Source organism: Sander vitreus, chromosome 24 (assembly GCF_031162955.1).
Source record: "Sander vitreus isolate 19-12246 chromosome 24, sanVit1, whole genome shotgun sequence".
NCBI classification, from domain to species: Eukaryota; Metazoa; Chordata; class Actinopteri; order Perciformes; family Percidae; genus Sander; species Sander vitreus.
Window position 1 is genome coordinate 14,755,363 of NC_135878.1, and position 19,894 is coordinate 14,775,256.

The window sequence follows — 19,894 nt, forward strand, 5'->3', positions numbered from 1 at the left end:
TTTTTGGTGCACTGTCCCTGTTCAAAGAAATAAATTACGTATAAGGTATTACATATTAAGTATATAAATATATAGTAATAGTTTCATGAACTACACACGTGTCCAAATGATGAGGATATACTCAATGCTTGACCTTTTCTATTTATGTATTATGTATTATGTATTATTATTATTATTGGGTAATTGTGATTGGCTGCCAGTATTTGATTTGTATTTAAACAATCTTTATTCACAAACATGAATAGCCTTTAACATCTTCTGTACATCTTTGAGTCTACAATCACAAACAAGGTTAACCCAAAAGATATTACCAAAACAAAAGCAAAACATAATCCAATAAATAGTTTGTAAAGCTTACAGAGGTCATATGATTTAACAGCTTTTTCGTTTGTACAATCAGATATGGAAAAAAAATGTTTTCTTTAATATTGGCAACCAGCTCCAGAAAGCTTTTGTTTTTGCATTTTTTAGATTTATGTAAATAAAATGTGGTTAAAATAATGAGTACATTTAACACATAATACTCTGAACATAATCATCATTTTGAGTGAATCCAAACAACACATTTTCCCTAAAAGTAATGTAAATTGAGGCTGTATGAATTGAATGTGATCATCAATATACTATACTGTATGTTATGTGACAGTGCATTTCTAGTCTAAGCCTCAGCCAATCAGTGCCGGAGAATTCGTCAAAGCAGGAAGTCGTCATCGCTGGCAGAGCAGTATATTCCCGCGAAGATCGAGCCTAAGTAGGTGAATTACAGTTGTTTTCCCAGGTATGTCTCGTTATTATTTGATGTGTGTATACATTGCTAGACAGATTAACGTTAATGTTAGTAACTTACATAGTCAAAGTAATCGTTCCTAGCTAAAGCGGACTGCTGCTGTTTGCCTCTTTTATTTTTATTTTTAGCGTGCAGCTAAAAAGCCCTGACGTTTAGTTCAGCGTGGAGAGAAAGTGATACCAAACTCCATTCGTAAATTGTAACACATTAGTAACTCACTGCTTTCCAGCAAATATGAACACAATATTGAATACAACTTGCGACCGCTTCTGAACATGTACGAGTCACTTTATAATTCGGCATACATATCATACACTAAAGCTTAAGGGATTCGTGTTTAATGATTCAGGCTAATTTGTAAACACACCTCCGAGGCAGTTATTAAAGTGGACATTTGTATTTAAATAGATGTTTCTTATTTGCCCTCATTTATTTAAGATCTTATCTCACGTTACAGCATTCATGCACCTATGTTACAAACGAGGTCATAGTTGTTTTTTGCGACGAAAACTGTATTGGAGTTTGGCGTTAACTTGTCAACGTCCAAGACGAAGTCTGCTATCAGGGCTAAGGCTGTCGATGCCCCAATGTTAGTGCATGTAATGGACACATAACTGCAATTTCAAAGGTTTTACATCAACATGAGATTAGTAGTTTTCATTTTCATGGGATGTCATAAAGGACCCTTGGAGACCCCCTCAGCACATTCTTTGGGCACCACAAATGTCATGTATTTTAAACCAATGAACGTGTTTTGCAGTTCAGAGTCCCAGCCCCATGAGTAAGAGGAAGATACAAGAGGCTCATATGCCAAAAGGAGAATGCATCACACAGGTTTGTATCAGCCAGTTTGACTTATTCTCTTCTAACTTGTTTGTGATATTGTGTCACTGAAATGTCTTTATTTATCTTCATTTTCAGGTTCAGGAGATTTTAAGGGAGCGGCTTTGCCATCAGCAGCTCCCTGACAGGCCGGAGGGACTGGAAGCTCAACACAAGTATGTTCATTTCATCAATACCGGCTAAAAAGCCTAAAAATATTTCATTATTTTCTTGTTATTCTAGATCAACCCGCCTCTCGTTTACTTGTTTGGTCCATAAAGTCTCAGAAAATAGCGAACAGTGCTGATAAAGAATTCCTCAAAGCCCAAGTTGCCATCTTTAAATGGCTTTTTTTCTGTCAAAACCCCCAAACTATACACTGAAGATTTACATTAAACAAAGAAAAGCCAGAAATCCTCACATTGAAAAACCGAAATCATATAATTTTGGGAGTTTTCTGCTGAAAAAAAAAGATTACTGAAAACAATTTACCAATTATCAAAATTGTGAATTATTTGTTTTGGTGGATCGAACTAATCGATTAATTGTTTCAGTTCTAGTTTAGGAAAATATTTAGGCCACTTAAAGGTCTCGAATGGTTTTGGAAATTACATGTCAAATGTTAAAGTAGTCATTTGTTACTGTGAAGAAAAATCTTCTTGAGAGCAATACGGTGAAGTTAGAGCGAGATGAATATAAAAGTCCCATAATCAATTTAATAGAACTTTGTAGTAGGTTTTGTCATCTGTAATGAAGAGACGATCTGGGACACAGTGTGAGTCTCAGTGACCCAGTTCAGTCTTTACCTGGCTGACAGCACCGGCCCAGTTGGGAGGCTGGAAACGCTCCAGTTTCTTGGATATATAACTAAAAGATGTATCCTTGGTCCAGTGGTGAAACGTAACTAAGTACATTTACTCCAGTACTGTACAGTCCAAATGTTGAGGTACTGTACTTGAGTCTTTTTCTTTTCAAGCCACTTTCCACTTCTACTCCGCTACATTTCAGAGAAATATTGTACTTCTTACTCCACTACATTCATCTGTTACAGCTTTAGTTACTAGTTACTTTACACATTAAGATTCCTGCACACAAAACACATGTAGTTTATAAAATCTGATGTTTTATTCTAAAGTAAACTAACCAACAATATAACGGCCTACAAGTCCAGCTGAGATGATTAGATGATTAGAATACTTCTTCTTCCGCCGCTGATTAGATGGAGCTGTTACTGACTAAGTAGGACAAAGAGACAAGACATTTCTCTTTTAACTGTTGAACTCATTATTTCCCACAACTGGAAGAGCATATTATGGGTATTGTAGTCTAAAACCCTGTGTTTTCCAGACACCTCCTGGAGCTGCTGAAGCGGACGGCCGTCCACGGGGAGAGTAACTCGGTGCTAATCGTCGGCCCCAGGGGGGCGGGGAAAACGATGGTGAGCCCCCGCAGCCACAGCACATGCTTCAAATGGGCTCAAGGGTATCGTGGGTAAAAAATAAAAAAAAATAAACAAATAAAAATGGTTGGGAAGATGTTGAATTGTGTTGGAAGTGTGTTTAAATCCTTGGAGGGTTGTATTGTCTGATGGTGTCTGTGTTTTGTTTTGGGGTCTGCAGCTCCTGAAGTGTGTGCTGAGAGACCTGCTAGAGGAGAAAGAAGCCCAAAAAAACCTGCTCCAGGTTCATCTCAACGGTACAGGCTCCAGGTCTCCACACATGGGCTGCTTCTGCAGTTTCGCACTAAAGCCGCCTACACACGATAAGTACTACTAGTACAATGTAAATAGTACATGAATTCCGTACTATTTCCGGTTAAATATTACAGTATGCAAACACTGGGCACTACGCCAGCATTATATCCCACAATGCAATGCGGTAGTAACAACAACGTTCATAACAGACAAACTGACAGAAACCGAGGAGCTCCGTAACGTCGGTAACTCTCTAATCAGTCCTTCCAGAAAAGAGTTTTTTTGTGATTGTTGGGCAAAAATCCTTGATTATGCGTCACGTTTTCTTCAACAATGCGATGGAATATGCGGGATATTTATGCAATTTTATGCGATGAAATTGCGGGAACTTGCAAAAACTGCGGTTTCATCGTGGCTTCATCACGGGGTTTGCAGCTTTCCGATGCATCGCCAGATAACTACTATCTGGCGATCCGCCAGAGCGGAGGTCGGCAGGGGTTACCATGGTTATGCGTCTCCAAGCGACGAGGAGGCTCTCTGGAAGTGACGTTGAAAGTTACAGCTCAGTGCACACTACTGTTTATTTACACAAAAGTACGTTGAACGATAGTTTGCATGCAGAGGAGGAGATTTTGGACTATTTTAGATTTTATTTATTCGGAATTTAAGGATCTAAACATGAAGACATTTTGTGAGATTTTTCTAATTTCCGGATTTGTTCTTGCTTATGGCCGCGGAAGATATTCTTCCAGGGTTTCATACAGGAACCAGAGATATAGGTATCATCAGCATATTGTGTGATCTTCTCCGAGCACAGACTCCTTTCAAAGCTCCGTTTCTCGCCTGTTTGCTGCAGGTCTCCTGCAGACTGACGACAGGATAGCGCTGAAAGAGATAACGCGGCAGCTCCACCTGGAAAACGTCGTCGGTGACAAAGTGTTTGTAAGTGTCGGGAAAGAGTTTTGTCAACAGTTTTGTAATAAATAATGCAATAAAAAAAGAACTGCTCTAAATACCTGTTTTGTGTTTAATTTTTCAGGGCAGTTTTGCAGAGAATCTGGCTTTCCTGCTGGAGGCATTGAAGAAAGGTTAGAACATTTGTTAATTTAAGGGGAGACACTTCTCTACACATCTGACTACATTTTATCTATTTTTCGCCTGTAAATTTCTCCTAAATTCACCAAAAGTTAGCATTAGATAACGCCTTGTTTTCATATTTTAAAAAAGAGGGAAGAATGGAGGGGAAGAAGGGAGGGGAAGGGTATGGGGGCATATTTAAACAAACATTTCAGAAAAACAATTTGTCTTAATGTCAGTAATCAACTGGGAACTTTCATGCTGATATCTGTTGGTTCATTTGTTTTCCTATTCACCTGGGTCTCCCTTTAAGAGTATAAGAGTATATATGCAGTTCCTTCTTCTCTCTCCCGTCCAGGGGATCGCAGCAGCAGCCGCCCCGTGTTGTTCGTCCTGGAGGAGTTTGACCTTTTCGCCCACCACAAGAACCAGACTCTGCTCTACAACCTGCTGGACGTCTCCCAGTCGGCTCAGGCTCCTGTCGCCGTGGTCGGCATTACCTGCCGACTGGTGAGCCTCGCTCAGGCTACATTTAGGCTATGGGCACACTTGGCGTCAATCATTTTTGTAGCGTTCTCACCATATCTGTGTCTGAAGCGTTGGAAAGGCTAGAGCAGATAATAAGTAACTTGCACTCAAAAAGTTTTAAAGACAAAACTTAAAGCTAAAGCAGTCCACCTATAAGATGATACGAGATGGTACTGCTGGTTGGTGGTTCACTGAAACATTTTGGTGCCGTGGTTCCTTTTCACGCAGGATGTTCTGGAGCTGCTGGAGAAGCGGGTGAAGTCACGGTTCTCCCACCGTCAGATCCACCTGCTGAGCAACCCGACGTTCCCTCAGTACCTGGCGCAGGTCCGGACCCAGCTCAGCCTGCCCGCCGACTTCCCCGACCACCAGTTTGCCGAGGACTGGAACGCCAGCGTAAAGGTGAATCAAGGGACGAGTCTAGGCTCGGTCTAAAATAGGGATTATCTGTATCAGCGTTTTATTTGCTAATAACTGATAAAGTTAATGAATTAAACACAGCTCGGTGTCTTTCCCTCTGCTTCATCTTTTAATGTGTATTATGTTGAAAGTTTCTAATTTAGTAAATACTTGCTTAAAGGTGCTCTAAGCGATGTCACGTGTTTTTTAGGCTACAACATTTTTTTTGTCACATACAGCAAACATCTCCTCACTATCTGCTAGCTGCCTGTCCCCTGAACACACTGTAAAAAACATCTCCTCACTATCTGCTAGCTGCCTGTCCCCTGAACACACTGTAAAAAACATCTCCTCACTATCTGCTAGCTGCCTGTCCCCTGAACACACTGTAAAAAACATCTCCTCACTATCTGCTAGCTGCCTGTCCCCTGAACACACTGTAAAAAAACATCTCCTCACTATCTGCTAGCTGCCTGTCCCCTGAACACACTGTAAAAAAACATCTCCTCACTATCTGCTAGCTGCCTGTCCCCTGAACACACTGTAAAAAAAACGCGGTCTCTGTAGACAGCCCAGGCTCCACAAACGGCAACAAAAACAAACTGCGGCAACCTGCACCACCAAACATAACAAACAGTCTTCCAGCCAATAACTGACAAGAAGGATTTGGGGGGGGGGGGGGGTTAGTGCGTGGAAGCACGCAAGGGAGGGGGGGGGGGATGGGATGAGGAGGAGGGAGGGGCGAGCTAGCCTCCGTTTTGTAGTGACATCACCCAACATCGCTTAGAGCACCTTTTTTAAAGCATTCAAACTAAGTTTTGTGTTGGTTTTTGTGTGGAGTTTGTGAATCTTAATTTTGACTTAAAGATTTTCATTTTCACTGTAAATGCATATCGGATTCAAATCCACTTGGTCGGTGACTCGTCATCGCTGGGGGCGTGGCCTGTGGCGGAGTCGCCGTGGGGGAGAACAATCCTTTCCCCCCTGACGAGATAACGTAGCGTTAACCCAGTATGGACTGCTCAAAAGCGCTTTAACCGCTTGACAGAGCATTACATTAAAACCAAACTGAGCCGTGTTGGGTCGGATTGTCCGTACATTAGAAGTGACTGGATAAACGACCCAACGGAGCGGCCAGAGGTGACGTTTCCCCACATTTTTTGTTAACGTTAGCTACCTGATTGAGTCTCCAGGTAAGAGACAGCTAACGTTAACCCAGGGTCATCAGACAGTCTGTTGTACTAGTAGCACTAGTATGTCTAAGCATGTTAAATGAATAAATTCCATGAAATTGTCACAGTTTGGACTGTAGCAGCGACGTTCGTGGTATCACCGGCTCCGTCTGTCTATTCGGCAGTATATAAAACTTAAGATCTGGATTTTTTTTAACTTTATTAGAGGCGCAGAACGCCACGCAGCAACTTTTCGGCATTGTACCAAGCAAAAAAACAATCATAAGTATGACGAGTCAAGATCAACCGCTAAGGTCTCTACTCATTCATTAGAATGGTTTGTTTTACCCGACGGCATAAACGGAAATGACGTTTTAGTGGGCGTTCCCAGTAATGCCGACCAAGTCTATATCGGTTTCATTAAAGTGCTCATATTATGCTTTTTGGTTTTTTCCCTTTCCTTTATTGTGTTATATAACTTTTTTTTGTGCATGTTATAGGTTTACAAAGTGAAAAAGTCCAAAGTCCCCCCCCCCCCAAAGGGACTTACCATCTCCAACAGAAAACACTGTTCACAAACTGCTCCAAACAGCTCTGTTGTAGTCCAGCCTTTACTTCAGAGACAAACGTGGTCACTTTGGAACACACGTTATAATGCTCGCCTAGCTGCTAGCGTGGCACTCCCTCATACTCTGCTTCTGACTGGCTAGTAGTCCTTACCTAGGAACTGTCAGGACACGCCCTCATACTCTGCTTCTGACTGGCTAGTAGTCCTTACCTAGGTACTGTCAGGGCACTCCCTCATACTCTGCTTCTGACTGGCTAGTAGTCCTTACCTAGGTACTGTCAGGGCACGCCCTCATACTCTGCTTCTGACTGGCTAGTAGTCCTTACCTAGGTACTGTCAGGGCACGCCCTCATACTCTGCTTCTGACTGGCTAGTAGTCCTTACCTAGGTACTGTCAGGGCACTCCCTCATACTCTGCTTCTGACTGGCTAGTAGTCCTTACCTAGGTACTGTCAGGGCACGCCCTCATACTCTGCTTCTGACTGGCTAGTAGTCCTTACCTAGGTACTGTCAGGGCACACCCTCATACTCTGCTTCTGACTGGCTAGTAGTCCTTACCTAGGAACTGTCAGGGCACGCCCTCATACTCTGCTTCTGACTGGCTAGTAGTCCTTACCTAGGTACTGAGCATGTGCTACTCCCAACAAAGATGGGATAGAAGTGCGATGTCTCACTCTGTAGCTAAAATGGAGAGCTCAACACACAGGGTGAAAAGAGGAGCTGCAGCAATGTGCAGTACAACAAAAATATGGTGTTTTTTGAAAATGAAACCATGTAAACCTATTCTGATACCTCTAAATACAATTATGAACCTGAAAATGAGCATAATATCAGCACTTTAACTACTAATAATCGGTATCGGCCCTGAAAATCAGTCGACCCCTAGTGTTGAAAAATAAAATACAGTGTTCAATGGGGAAAAAAGTCACTTTTAACCCAGACATTTTAAAGCTGTAACCAATACCGTGAAACGGTGATATTTTTGCTGAAGGTTATCATACCGTAGGAAACTCCCAGCGGCCCACGCCCACAACCAATCTCTTGTGTTTTTGTTCTGTTGCTGTCTTCAGACGCTGGTTGAAGACAAATCAGCGGTGGATGTTTTACAGAGACACTTCAACTCCAGCAAAGACTTCCGCTCGATGCACATGCTGCTGGTACGACGCGGCGCATTTCTTTCATTGTTACAAAACTACATGCGGCATTTAAGTTTGAGACACTAAACCCCGAGCGACCTCACTCTCTGTTTTCCAGATGTTGTGTCTGAGTCGCGTGTCTGTAGCTAAACCTGCCGTCAAGCCTGCAGACCTGCTGGAGGCCAGCAGACTGTGTTTCTCTGACGCCAAGGCCAACATACTCCACGGTAAAAAAATCATGTCTATCACTCTCAGCGCTGGAAGAAGTATTCAGATCCTTTAGTAAAAGTACTATTTCCACACTGTAAAAAATACTCTGTTACTCTGTTACAAATCCCTGCATTGAAAATGTTACTTCAGTAAAAGTCTGTAAGTATCATCAGGAAAATGTAGTTAAAGTATTAAAAGTAAAGAACTCTTCTCCATTGTAGAAAGTGTAAAGGATCAACCAGTTGTGTGTTTAATGGTCTAATCCAGGGGGGTCAAACTCAAGGCCGAACTCGGCCCCTCACACCCTTTGATCCGGATCCACGTATCAATTTAGGTTCACAATAAATTTTGGCCCGCCTAGTTTTTGTCGCTTTTTCCCATATTTTTGACACCATTTTGGGGGCTTTTTTCCAACGTCTTTTTGGCATTTTTTTCGTAAAAGATGTGGTGCCATTTCTTATGTTTTGCTGCTATCTCATTTTTGGCACAACATTTCTGGTGATTTTTTAAAAAAAAATTTTTAGCATGTCAATAAACTTGTTTGTCTAGTTTACTTTAGAATAAAACATCAGATTTTATAAACTACATGTGTTTTGTGTGCAGGAATCTTAATGTGTAAAGTAACTAGTAACTAAAGCTGTAACAGATGAATGTAGTGGAGTAAAAAGTACAATATGTCTCTCTGAAATGTAGCGGAGTAGAAGTAGAAAGTGGCATGAAAAAAAAAAAGACTCAAGTAAAGTACAAGTACCTCAACATTTGGACTGAAGTACAGCACTGGAGTACATCCAGTCCCTCCAGAAAAACGTGATTATGCGATTGCATAATTCAATGCATAATCAGCCAAAGTCCGCATATTTATGCGGGGGGGGGGGCGCATTTTTTCAAATACGCCGCACTTTCGCCGCATAAATTGCCGATTTCTGCGCAAAATATGCAGGCTTGCATGATTTCATAATCCCCGCAGTTTCGTTGCAAAAAAGTCCCAAATATCTTAGCTGAAAGATGAAAAATGTTGCGTTTACTTCACACAAGAGCAGCCATTTTCCCCTGTTGCCATGGGGACGTTATGAAGTGACGTAATTACGAGACGTGAACATCAGCGGAAAGGTGCAAACCCCGCGATGAAGCCACAGTTTTAAAAAGTTCCCACATTGTCATCACATAAAATTGCATAAATATCCCGCATATTCTCTCTCTCTCTCTCTCTCTCTCTCTCTCTCTCTCTCTCTCTCTCTCTCTGTCTGTCCGTCTTGGAGCTGTGCCTGATCATCGCCATGAAACATCTCAACGACGTCTACGAAGGAGAGCCGTTCAATCTGCAAATGGTTCACAACGGTACGGCCGGACGCTCCACCTAGTTGATGGTTCGTCATAGAAAACGCAGACAGATGAAATGAAATAAAAAGCCATCCAAAGGGGCTGTGAAAAGCAGCACAGTGACATGTCAAAATATCCAAACTCAACACCACCAATGGTTAGAAATGACAGAAGACATTTACACTATGAAAGAAAATGACTTACCAGTTAAGAGGAAATGTTTTCATTCATAAATGGAAGAAATGGTAGTGGAAATAGTTTATGACCAAGATAGGTTCCAAGATATTTCCTTCCATATCTATGGTTGTGAGACTCTCGGTTGAACAGAATGTTTGGATGTATGCACAAAACCACACGCAAACTGAACTCAACACCACAGTGACACTTACAGTGCTTAGGATTGTTGTTTTGGTGCAAAAAGAGCAACCAAATAGCTTCTAAAGGAAGGGACAAGGTAGTCAAAACTGCTTCTGTCTTTAGTGTCCCAGACACTCACTTTTGCCTTTTGGACAATTTAGAAAATCTGGTTTTAAACCTTCAAACTTCTACTTGTACTCAGAATAAAGGTTGGATGAATGAATGAATGAATGAATGACGGAAAAACAACAAAAATGAATCAACAAGAGGAGTAAGCGTTTGTCACAGATGCTAAGAATGACAAATAAAAGTCTGACTGTGAGTCCAAAAACAGTCAAATATCAGCCAGAATGTAATTCAACTTGTTCTTACTTGTATGTGATCAGTTGGTTTTTCTACATCTTCTGTCTGTTTGTTTTTTTCTGTTTTTAGAGTTTAAGAAGTTCCTGCAGAGGAAGTCAAACTCCATGTACAACTTTGAGCAACCTGTCATCATGAAGGTCTGTATAACGGGGCGTTCACAGCGGGGGGGGGGAAAGTCAGCTGTTCCACAAACTCCCCGACAGTTCAGTGCTTGTGTTTGGTGTGTTAAAACTTTCTTGTGGCAGCGATAGAGGCAGTGATGTTTCCCGTTTCCTGTACGGGACTCTCACACCGCCTCAAAACACTGACAAGTCAGATCCCCGGTTACATGATTGGCCAGCGCAGCGAGACGTGGGGTTGCGTTTCTCAAAAGTTGAGTCGGTCTCAACTTTTCGCCGCAGGCCCGCTGCGTTTCTTTCTTTCCGTGGAAAGACCTGCGTTTTTGCCGGACCGTCTGGCGGCCGACGCAGCCTGTCTGAACGCAGCCTGTCTGAACGCAGTCTGTCTGAACGCAGCCTTAAGCATTTAAAGCTTTAGTGTGTAACTTTTTGATATTTATGAGCGTCTGTTACATTTAAGCCATCGCCAAATGAGTTGCTACAAAGCTAATTAAGACTATCAGCTCCACACAACTCTCTCTGGATTTCTCCGTATGACTATGTTCAGAAGATTTATGGCGTCCGGTGACTTTTCCCGCGCAGAAACTCAAGATAATGACCTCTTCTGAAGAGTCCAACATGTTTTTTAATCCGCCGTGTCCTCCTTGGCTACTAGCAACTGTGTGGAGGGGGGGGCCTGATCACGGAAGGTTTGTATCATGTGACAGTGTTGTCATTCCTTAGAGTTCCTCATGGGGGAGACAGAAACTACGCACTATAGCTTTAAAGAGTCCCATGGTGCTTTTCAGAGGCTCTCTAGCCCTGTTAGGAAGAAAGATAATATTCATATATTTTTTTGTAAATAGCACTTTTAAAGGCTTGACTTTGATTCCTTTTACTGAAACCACCCGTCCCTCAGGCCTTCGAGCACCTGCAGCAGCTGGAGCTGATCCGGCCGCTCGACAGCTCGGCGTCCCGAATCCAGAGGGAGTACCAGCTGATGAGACTCATGCTGGACCACAGTCAGATCATGGAGGCCCTGCAGAAATACCCACAATGCCCCACTGACATCAAGCAGTGGGCCATGTCGGCATTCAGCTAGGACTCGAAGCATCCTTTTTGGACTTCATGTAGTTATGTACTTTATGAGACTTTTTTGAGGGGACTACTTTTGCGTTCCCTCGCAATACTTTTCTTCTTCCATTCCTTCTGAGACGTGTGTCTGTTTCCACTCATTCTTAGGCCTCCTGCACACTGGCTGCGTGGCGTGAGCGTGGCATGTCTGTTGCGTGGCGTTTTCTATGTCTTTGCACACCAGAAAGGTGTCTTGACGCAGCACTGCTGCTAGCCTCGTCTGTACACATGGATGTTTCCCATTGATTAAAGACAACGTCGGCAGTATGGACGGCAAACCAGGCTACAGAATATTTCGTTCTGTATTGACAGGTGCAATATTTTTAATTTTTTTTTAAATGACATTTATATCTGCATTTATGTCAAAACCCAGAGACTTTCAAACATCAACATGTCATTTATTAATATGTATTTGTGTCAAAATGACATATAAACATCTTTTTGTGTTCTATTTTGTCTGGAAACGCTTCCAACACGCTTGCGTGTCGCATGAAAAATAGGCGTCGGTTCTATTTCTAGCATGCACGCGTTTTCACGTGCGTGTCACGCAGGCAGTCTGCACGCTCTAACCTGTTACCATGGGAGCCGAAATAAAAACAGACAGCTGACACGCTCACGCCACGCAGCCAGTGTGCAGGAGGCCTTATAATAACAGCCTGCTGTACGTGTTCTATGTATATTCTCAAAAGGAGAAGAATAAAGAGGGAATGTAAAGAGACAATACAGCTTGTCCTGATGACCAATGGTGTCAAACTCGAGGCCCGCGGGCCAAATCCGGCCCCTCGCAGAGTTTGATCCAGCCCTCCCTCAATTTAGGCTCACAATACATTTTGGCCCACCTGGTTTTTGTTGCTTTTTCTGAAAAGTTTTGTCACTTTTGCCGATGCTTTTTCAACGTTCTTTTCCGATGTTTTTGGCGCTATTTTTCTTTGATGGCTAAGTTACTTTTTTGGGGCTTTATGGCGACCAAACAGTAAGTGAAAAGGCTACATGAGACATGCAACAATCCAGTTAAAGATATTTGACTTTTTTTTGATGAAATAAAAGCGTGAATAAACTGAACGTGGTGTGATTCTTATTTTCCAGTGTGGCCCTTAGTGAAGCTGAGTTTGACCCCCCCTGATGTAGGCCAAATAGGGCTGCCAGATCTCGAGAAAGATGTTCTATCAAATCATTGTTCATTGTTTTTCTTTTAAAGATTTTTTTCCGCCATTAATCACTGGGACAGCTTAGATATTAGAGATGGGGGAGACATGCAGGAAACTGCCGCAGGTCAGGCTCAAACCCTCGGCCTCTGGGCTGAGGAACAAGCCTCCACGTGGGGGGGGGGGGGAGGCTTAGTGAAGTTGAGTTTGAATCCTAAGGATTCACTGTGCCACATGTTTAACATTAAATAATATTTATAAAATCATGCCAACAATTATTTGATCAGCTTCGTATTCTATGCACTAAAAAGCTATGTATAAAGGTTTGAGGCCCCCCTACATGTTAGTGTAGTCCCAGTTTAATATGCAACTTCATTATATATAGTAAGGGGTCACTGATCCATCTCTTTTAGTTAAGGGGCCCTTGGCTTAAAAATACACTGACAAGCCCCATATATTTATGTAATCTCTGTGGTGTAATGGAGATTTTGGTGAAGAAAGTTGTAGTGGATCAATCTATATGAAAATGAATATGGGCAAAAGACATAATTCAGATAAAACAGAGCTCTGTATGAATTGTCACACCCCAAGTCGGTCTCCCACTTCTCCCGAGACTTCTGCAAACCTGGTTTCAAAGTTCCATCCATCAACAAAAAAAAAACAACTTGAATTTCACCTTGAAAAACATTGACGAGTTTGAAAAACCGGAATCAGGCTTGAGAGCACTTCATCTGCTGAATGCTGCCATCTAGAGGCGGACCTCTGCAGCCAACATCAGGCCTGGACAGCAAGTACAAATGCAAAACAGTTTGGATTTCTGGCTCAAAACCTAGAAAAAACAAAAGTGCTGTTGAGCAGCGACATTTAATCTTCATCTATCTGTGTTGCGATCATGACACGTGATGTGTAATGCAGTGGATTTTCTAGACAAAAACAATGCACATACATGCAGTTAACAGGTCTATTAAAAACATAACAGTGGGACCAGAATCATTTTCAGGGACATCCTATCTCTCCCCAATATTTATAAGAGGTAGATTTGTCCCCCCCTTAACAAATATGAAAGACAACCCACTCCCCAAAAGAGGTCAAAATAACGGTACAGGTCATGGACATGTAGGCTATATATCCTACTTACCTGTAAATATGTTTTCCTAACAATTTCAGACACCCCTATAGTGGAGCAAACCATCTTAAAGGGTTTTTTTTCAACCTTTTCTTCAACCTATGTGTTTGTGTCTAAGTGACTGATGGGAACAACAATCTTTGACGTTGGTCCAGGATTAAGCGAGATCGCTGCAGTCGGCAGTCAGCGAAACCAGCTACAATCTAAGTTAATAGGACAATTGTCCAGATGGTATTTACCTTCACAAAAGTGCTCGTTTTGCTGCTGACAGGCTCAGATTATTATTCTAAGTGTCTGACAACATTATGAAAAGGATCCCTTCAGAGATAGACCTTCAAAACCTCTTTAAGACCTTTCTGTTTAACCAGAAACAGCTCTGAGGTCGCTAGCGCTAAACCCACCAGACTCCATTTAAAAAAAACAATACTTTTAGCATGTATAGAGCCAACATATTGTAACATGTTTTATTTTGTTTCTGTCGACTTTCAATGAAGTGTATTTTACGATGCTAAAATGACATTTAGCTAAATGCTAAAAAAAATTATTTACATGGAGTCTGGTGGGTTTAGCGAATGCAATTTCCTGCAGCGATCTCGCTTAATACTGGACCAATGTCAAAGATTGTTGTTCCCATCAGTCACTTACACACAAACACATGGGAAAATAGGGTCCAGGTTGAAAAGAATGCCCTTTAACCACGCAGCTCACGTCTCTGTTTTCTTTGTGTGATGTTTTGAATTTACAGAAAGTTTAACAATACAGGAGACCAATTAAAAATGACAATAAAAGAAATTGCACCACAAATTGATGCAGAAATGGCACAAATTGTTTCATAAAAATTCACCAGAATTTAGGAACTAAAGTGTTTGATGCTTAAAATCTAAACATCAAACAATATTTAAACTACTAATACTTAGTACCCCATTGATTTGCAGTTGTAGTTAAGACCACCTAAACCGAGACCAAGTCATCACCGAGACCAGACCAAACATGAAACATACAGTATATACACAACTAGCTAATATGTATTAGCTAATATTCGCTAAATCACTTTGGGTAATGAGATTTCTGAAGTGTCTCGAAATAAAAAAAACACAGTCCTCTTAGCGAAATTAGCAAATTATCAAAAATAATAATGTGGATGGATCCCTACAACGCTCTTCAAAAATAAAAAGAAATGATCAGTTCACTACTTTCATTGAATTTGGGTGTTTTATTCAATTTTTGGGGAAAAATTGGTAAAAGAACGTTAAAAAAAGCTTCAAAAACGTCGAAAACAAACGACAAACGTCAAAAAAAAAAAAAAAACTTTGAAAAAAGCAACAAAAACGTCCAAAACAAGTGACAAAAATGTCAGGAAATTATTTATTTTTATGTTTTATTTTGACCCATAAAAACAAGAAAGTTGCATGGTCGACAGAAAGACAACACCAGGGTTAAAAAAAGCTAAGAGTCCTCTTTTTATGGACAATTTTTTCGACATTTTTGTGGCCCTTTTTTTCCGAAGGCATTGGCCATCTTTTTTAAAGTTTTTTTTGGACAATATTTCCGATGTTTTGGTTGCTTTTTGAAAATACACGCATACATGTCCCGGGACCTCCCGAGCATCCGACACGAGTAAAAATGCGGTCAATTCCGAGACCGAGACCTTCAAAAAGTGGTCTTGAGAAACGCTGATCTTTTGTACATCAAATCTTATTCTGTGAAGCACGTTACCCTACTGCTAAACACATTACAAGTCTTTCATTCTTCTTTTATAGTCGGGACACAGCAGGTCAGCTGGACATGAAAAAAATTAGAAAATGTGTCTTCCTACGAGCGATTCAACACGCGGTATGTGAGCAACAAAGTTTCAAATAATAAATTAACAATAAATGGAAATGACTAATTGCAAATAAAGGGCTTCTAACTTCTACTCGCAGTTGTCAAATAAACAGGAATGAAGTAATAAGTGTTATTTCGTCAGTGGGGGAAAAAAAGAGAGATCATAATTCACAATCTAAAAACACATTTATTTACATCACGTGGATCACTTCAGCTGATTAAAAACTATGGCGGAGAGTCCCAGCGCTGATCAGGGATCAATTAGTCTCCTCTGTGATAATGTATCCAGGGTTTCTGAAGTTTTTTTTTCTGCTATAATACTTTTCTAAAGTCTCTAACTCACTCTTGCTCAAGTGAGTTAAGAGTGATGCCATTTTCCAGTTTGAAATTCCAGACATCAGTTTCTTGTCCTATTTTCACATCTTATTGTTAGTAATATAAAACATACAGTTTATGTATCAGGAGCAAACACAGCCCACTGAAGTTTAGGGTCTTCCTGCCTTGAAATCCAGAAACCCTGTGAGCATCATGACCGTTAGAGGCTGCATTGGCAGATCCTGGATCAGCGCTGCAACTCGAGAGCCTTGAGAAATGTGGGGTCAAAAACGCTTGTAGTCTTTTGGGTTTAGTTTGTAGAAATTCCAGGCCTGGCAACCAAACCAAGACAGTCTTGGCGGCTAGGTCATTGGAGTTCAATGTTTCCTCTAAAATTCTTACCAACAGTGAGAAAAAGGAGGAGATTGAGATGCTGGAATGAAATACCTGTAGTAGGTGATTGCATTAGCACATATGGAGTATTGCAACTGGTCTTTCAGAACTTTTGGGGGATTCTTCAAATTGCAACTGTCAGGGGATCCGAGTAGGTTCCTTGAGGAACGCCCTGGGCTGAAAGTTTGCGTTTTCTTTCTGCCAAGGAACCCTTAAGTGCTTTCATGGATGTCTTACAAAGTACTCCAATGAGCCTCTAGCTTTTAGCTTACACAAAGCTCAACTTAGTTATTTTTCGCAAAGTGTAGGACAATTTTTGTATGCAGCTGGGGCCAAGCCCCGCCGTGGAGTCAAAACATAAGAAAAGTATAAATGTAGAGGAAACACTGAAGTTCAGCACGCACTTATAAAGATTCAGCTCAGAGTATATAGTTGATACAGGTATTTATGTTCTCATGTCTGTACACATCCTAGACTGCTTAAAATAGTAGGGGCAACAAGACACAAATGTTTCACTGGTAGTTTATATGCACAGCAAAGTGAGGTGCTGGGCTTGAGGAAGTCGAGATAGAAAAACGTAAAGCCTGCATGCTGAGGAAACCCATTCATACACCTTTAAATGACATTGTTCGGACCATGTTTTAGACCATAGTTGAGTCAGAATAGGTTTGCCAAGAAAGTCAAGACCTGAGGGGAAGCAAAGAGATTTGATCGGTTTGACAAAAATGGCAGATGCAGGTTCAGACAAAGACAAACAGAGCATGAAAGTTTTTCTGGATAAAAGAGCCAATCCAAAGATTTAGAAGCTTATGTATGGATGGGCCAAAGCAACGAGAAGGCCAGAACAGATGTTGGTACTTTATTTGGTACAGCAGGACTCTTTAAGTTCAAATCCTATTTGGGAGCTTTACAATTAACAACCAAATATTGCACAGGATTTGCCTTATCTGTTTTATTCTTTCTGGTTGGACTGAATGGGAATCCTGCCCTTAGAGCGGATACTCGTTTACATCTCCAGCAGGTCACCATACAACCAGGAGGTGTATGAATGGCTCTCCGAGTGCGTCGGTTTTACTAGTTTCTATGTCGACAGGGCACAATCACACGAAACCAGCCAAACCCAAAGCCCTCTAAAGTTACACAGGGCCGGGCTCAATCCACCAAAGTACACACAATACTGGAAATCCAGGAGTCTGAAGAACATTCATTCTCGGTAGTTTGTCCATAGACTGAATAGAAAGAAGCACGTTACAGTTTATATCTTTTTCTTTTTGAATTAATGAAAGTATTTCCTGAATTACAACTGAACACCCACCCCCAACAACAACAACGACCATAAATCGTGCCGACTCTACATTTTTCCGAGTTGCACCTGAGCTCTGATCCCCAAAACCTCAGGCCTGTAAATTAAAAAATAAATACACAACATATCAATATGCAAGGTCACAAAAAAAAAATAAAAAAAAAATAAAATAAAATCAAAATGCTACAAGTTATTTGTGTGTGTTTGTATATTGAAAGTCACTCCTGCAGATGATCCTACAGTAGTGTAGGGTAAATTGCGGCACTGGTTGCATAAAACTTGCTAGAACTTAGAAAAGCATAGTACTGAATCCCTGAATGGTATTTGTCGGTTTGGGTCGGTTTCTCAAGCGCAGTTTAAACTCAAGCTGTTGAACACTGAAGATGTTCCACCATCTACCTACAGTACTGGGATAGGACCGCCAACCAAACACTGGCACGTTTGTTTTGTTGTTGCTGTGGCCGATACGTTTGCAACTCTACCAGCCACTTTGGCAGTTTTTTAAATCCACTTGGCTGCTGAAATACTGGTAAGTTTTACACTTTTTGGAAACAAAGGAGGGTAATACTGGTAATACTTTTTTCCTTCTTACGTTCGTGCTTGTCAGCATATCATTTTTAATAAGAAGCTTTCTGCGGTCTTGTACAGTAAAAGTTTCACAAAAGATAATGCATAATGGCTAAAATGTTGACACTTTTAAGCCTTATTTTCTTATTTTGCATCAGTCATCTCTTAGCTATGGGGGGGGGGGAATAGGAGTTTACTCCGAGAAATAACCCCCCAGTTCAAAGACTTTTCGAAGGAATTTGAATCCCCTTTCTACTGGAGGAACACGGTTACGATTTTGGTTCACTTGCCACACTTTCTACACCCAAAAGATATCCCTGCGAGTGTGAGGTAGTGCTTATTGAAGGGCTGCTTGGGCTTTGCAGTACTCAACGTCCCTGACTGTTGAAGCTTCATGAGGAACTTAGAAAACATGGCTGTTTCTGAATAGCGGTTGCTTAAAAAACAGCAGCAGCCAAAGGAAGCGATATTGACGCAAATATCGTACTCGTGCTACAGTAAAGAAACAAGATGGCTTTGACTTCCTTCAGGTTTAATAGTCTTATCACATGTGGAGATAATATCGCCACCCTGACTGTCACTTCCTCCAAATTTGGATTATTTGGTGAAGAAAACTACCTTTTAAAGTCAGATTAACTGTTAATATTAAGTTAGTTTGGCCCTGGTAAGTCTGTATTTCTGCCTCGCTGACACTGTTGTGAGCTGGGATGTTGAATGCATCTATTAAGATTGTGTTTACTGCAAGGGCGTAACTTTGGGTTCAACATTGGGGTGGGGGGGGTGTCCTCCAACTATCTAGGGAGGTCCTGGGACATGTATGCATGGATTTTTAAAAAAGCGACAAAAACATCGGAAAAATTGTTGGAAAAAAAGAGACAAAAACGTGAAAAAGAAACAAATGTCGGAAAAAGTGACAAAAACCTTTTATAAAAAAGCGCCAAAGATGTCGAAAAAAACCCAAAAAGGCGACAAAACCTTCGGAAAGAATTGTCCAAAAAAAACCTTGAAAAAGGCGGAAAAAAAACCCTCCGAAATAAAGCAACAAAAACATCGGAAAAAAATTACGAAAAAAACCCTCAAAAAAAAAGTGCCAAAGACATATAATGTCCAAAAAACCCTTGAAAAAAGGCAACAAAAACATTGAAAAAAAAATGGCAAAAACACTGAAAAGAAACAAAAACAAAATGCCCAGTTTTGATTATTGGGATGGGTTCATACCCCCCCCCCACACACACACACACACAGAGACAAATTAGGCCTATGGTGTACTGACTATATCTGTATCTGCCAGAGTATGTAGATCTATTGTAATAGAAATATGGAAAATCTGTTGCTCCAAAACTGAAATAAATGCAGCATGTTTTCGCTGAATACTTGGGGAATATATGAGTGCTCGCAATAAATATTTAGCTCAATTACAAACTTGATTGTTTGTGCTGATTTACTTTGACTCCACTGTCCATTTCATTGTTGAAAAACTTGTTTACTTCTATTTCCTCGAGGACTACAGCACGACGCTTGTTTAAAATGATCAGCAGGTTATAAAGAAAGCATACT

At 41.0% G+C, this 19,894-nt stretch overlaps 1 protein-coding gene across 3 annotated transcripts; it reads left to right on the forward strand.

Moving 5' to 3' along the window:
- The first annotated feature begins 678 nt into the window (after positions 1–678).
- On the forward strand, positions 679–12,726 carry orc4 (origin recognition complex, subunit 4). Of its 3 annotated transcripts, none has more exons than XM_078243871.1 (14): positions 679–778; positions 1,548–1,621; positions 1,709–1,785; positions 2,957–3,047; positions 3,229–3,304; positions 4,159–4,244; positions 4,342–4,390; positions 4,738–4,889; positions 5,136–5,309; positions 8,117–8,203; positions 8,301–8,409; positions 9,635–9,730; positions 10,502–10,569; positions 11,450–12,726. In XM_078243871.1, exons 2-14 carry the CDS (start codon positions 1,565–1,567, stop codon positions 11,630–11,632), a joined length of 1,305 nt encoding a protein of 434 aa, XP_078099997.1. In that variant the 5' UTR covers positions 679–778; positions 1,548–1,564; the 3' UTR covers positions 11,633–12,726. The 3 variants fall into 3 exon arrangements, with proteins under 3 accessions (XP_078099997.1, XP_078099999.1, XP_078099998.1); XM_078243872.1 differs by having other exon boundaries at positions 684–751; XM_078243873.1 differs by lacking the exon at positions 11,450–12,726 and having other exon boundaries at positions 9,635–9,759; positions 10,502–10,561.
- Positions 12,727–19,894: the final 7,168 nt, after the last annotated feature.

Excerpts from the sequence above, each read along its gene's own strand:
- orc4 (XM_078243871.1), top strand. The coding sequence starts at position 1,565 with ATGAGTAAGAGGAAGATACAAGAGGCTCATATGCCAAAAGGAGAATGC. Across the intron at positions 4,890-5,135 it reads TCGGCATTACCTGCCGACTG|GATGTTCTGGAGCTGCTGGA; the intron begins GTGAGCCTCGCT and ends CTTTTCACGCAG. Across the intron at positions 8,204-8,300 it reads GCTCGATGCACATGCTGCTG|ATGTTGTGTCTGAGTCGCGT; the intron begins GTACGACGCGGC and ends TCTGTTTTCCAG.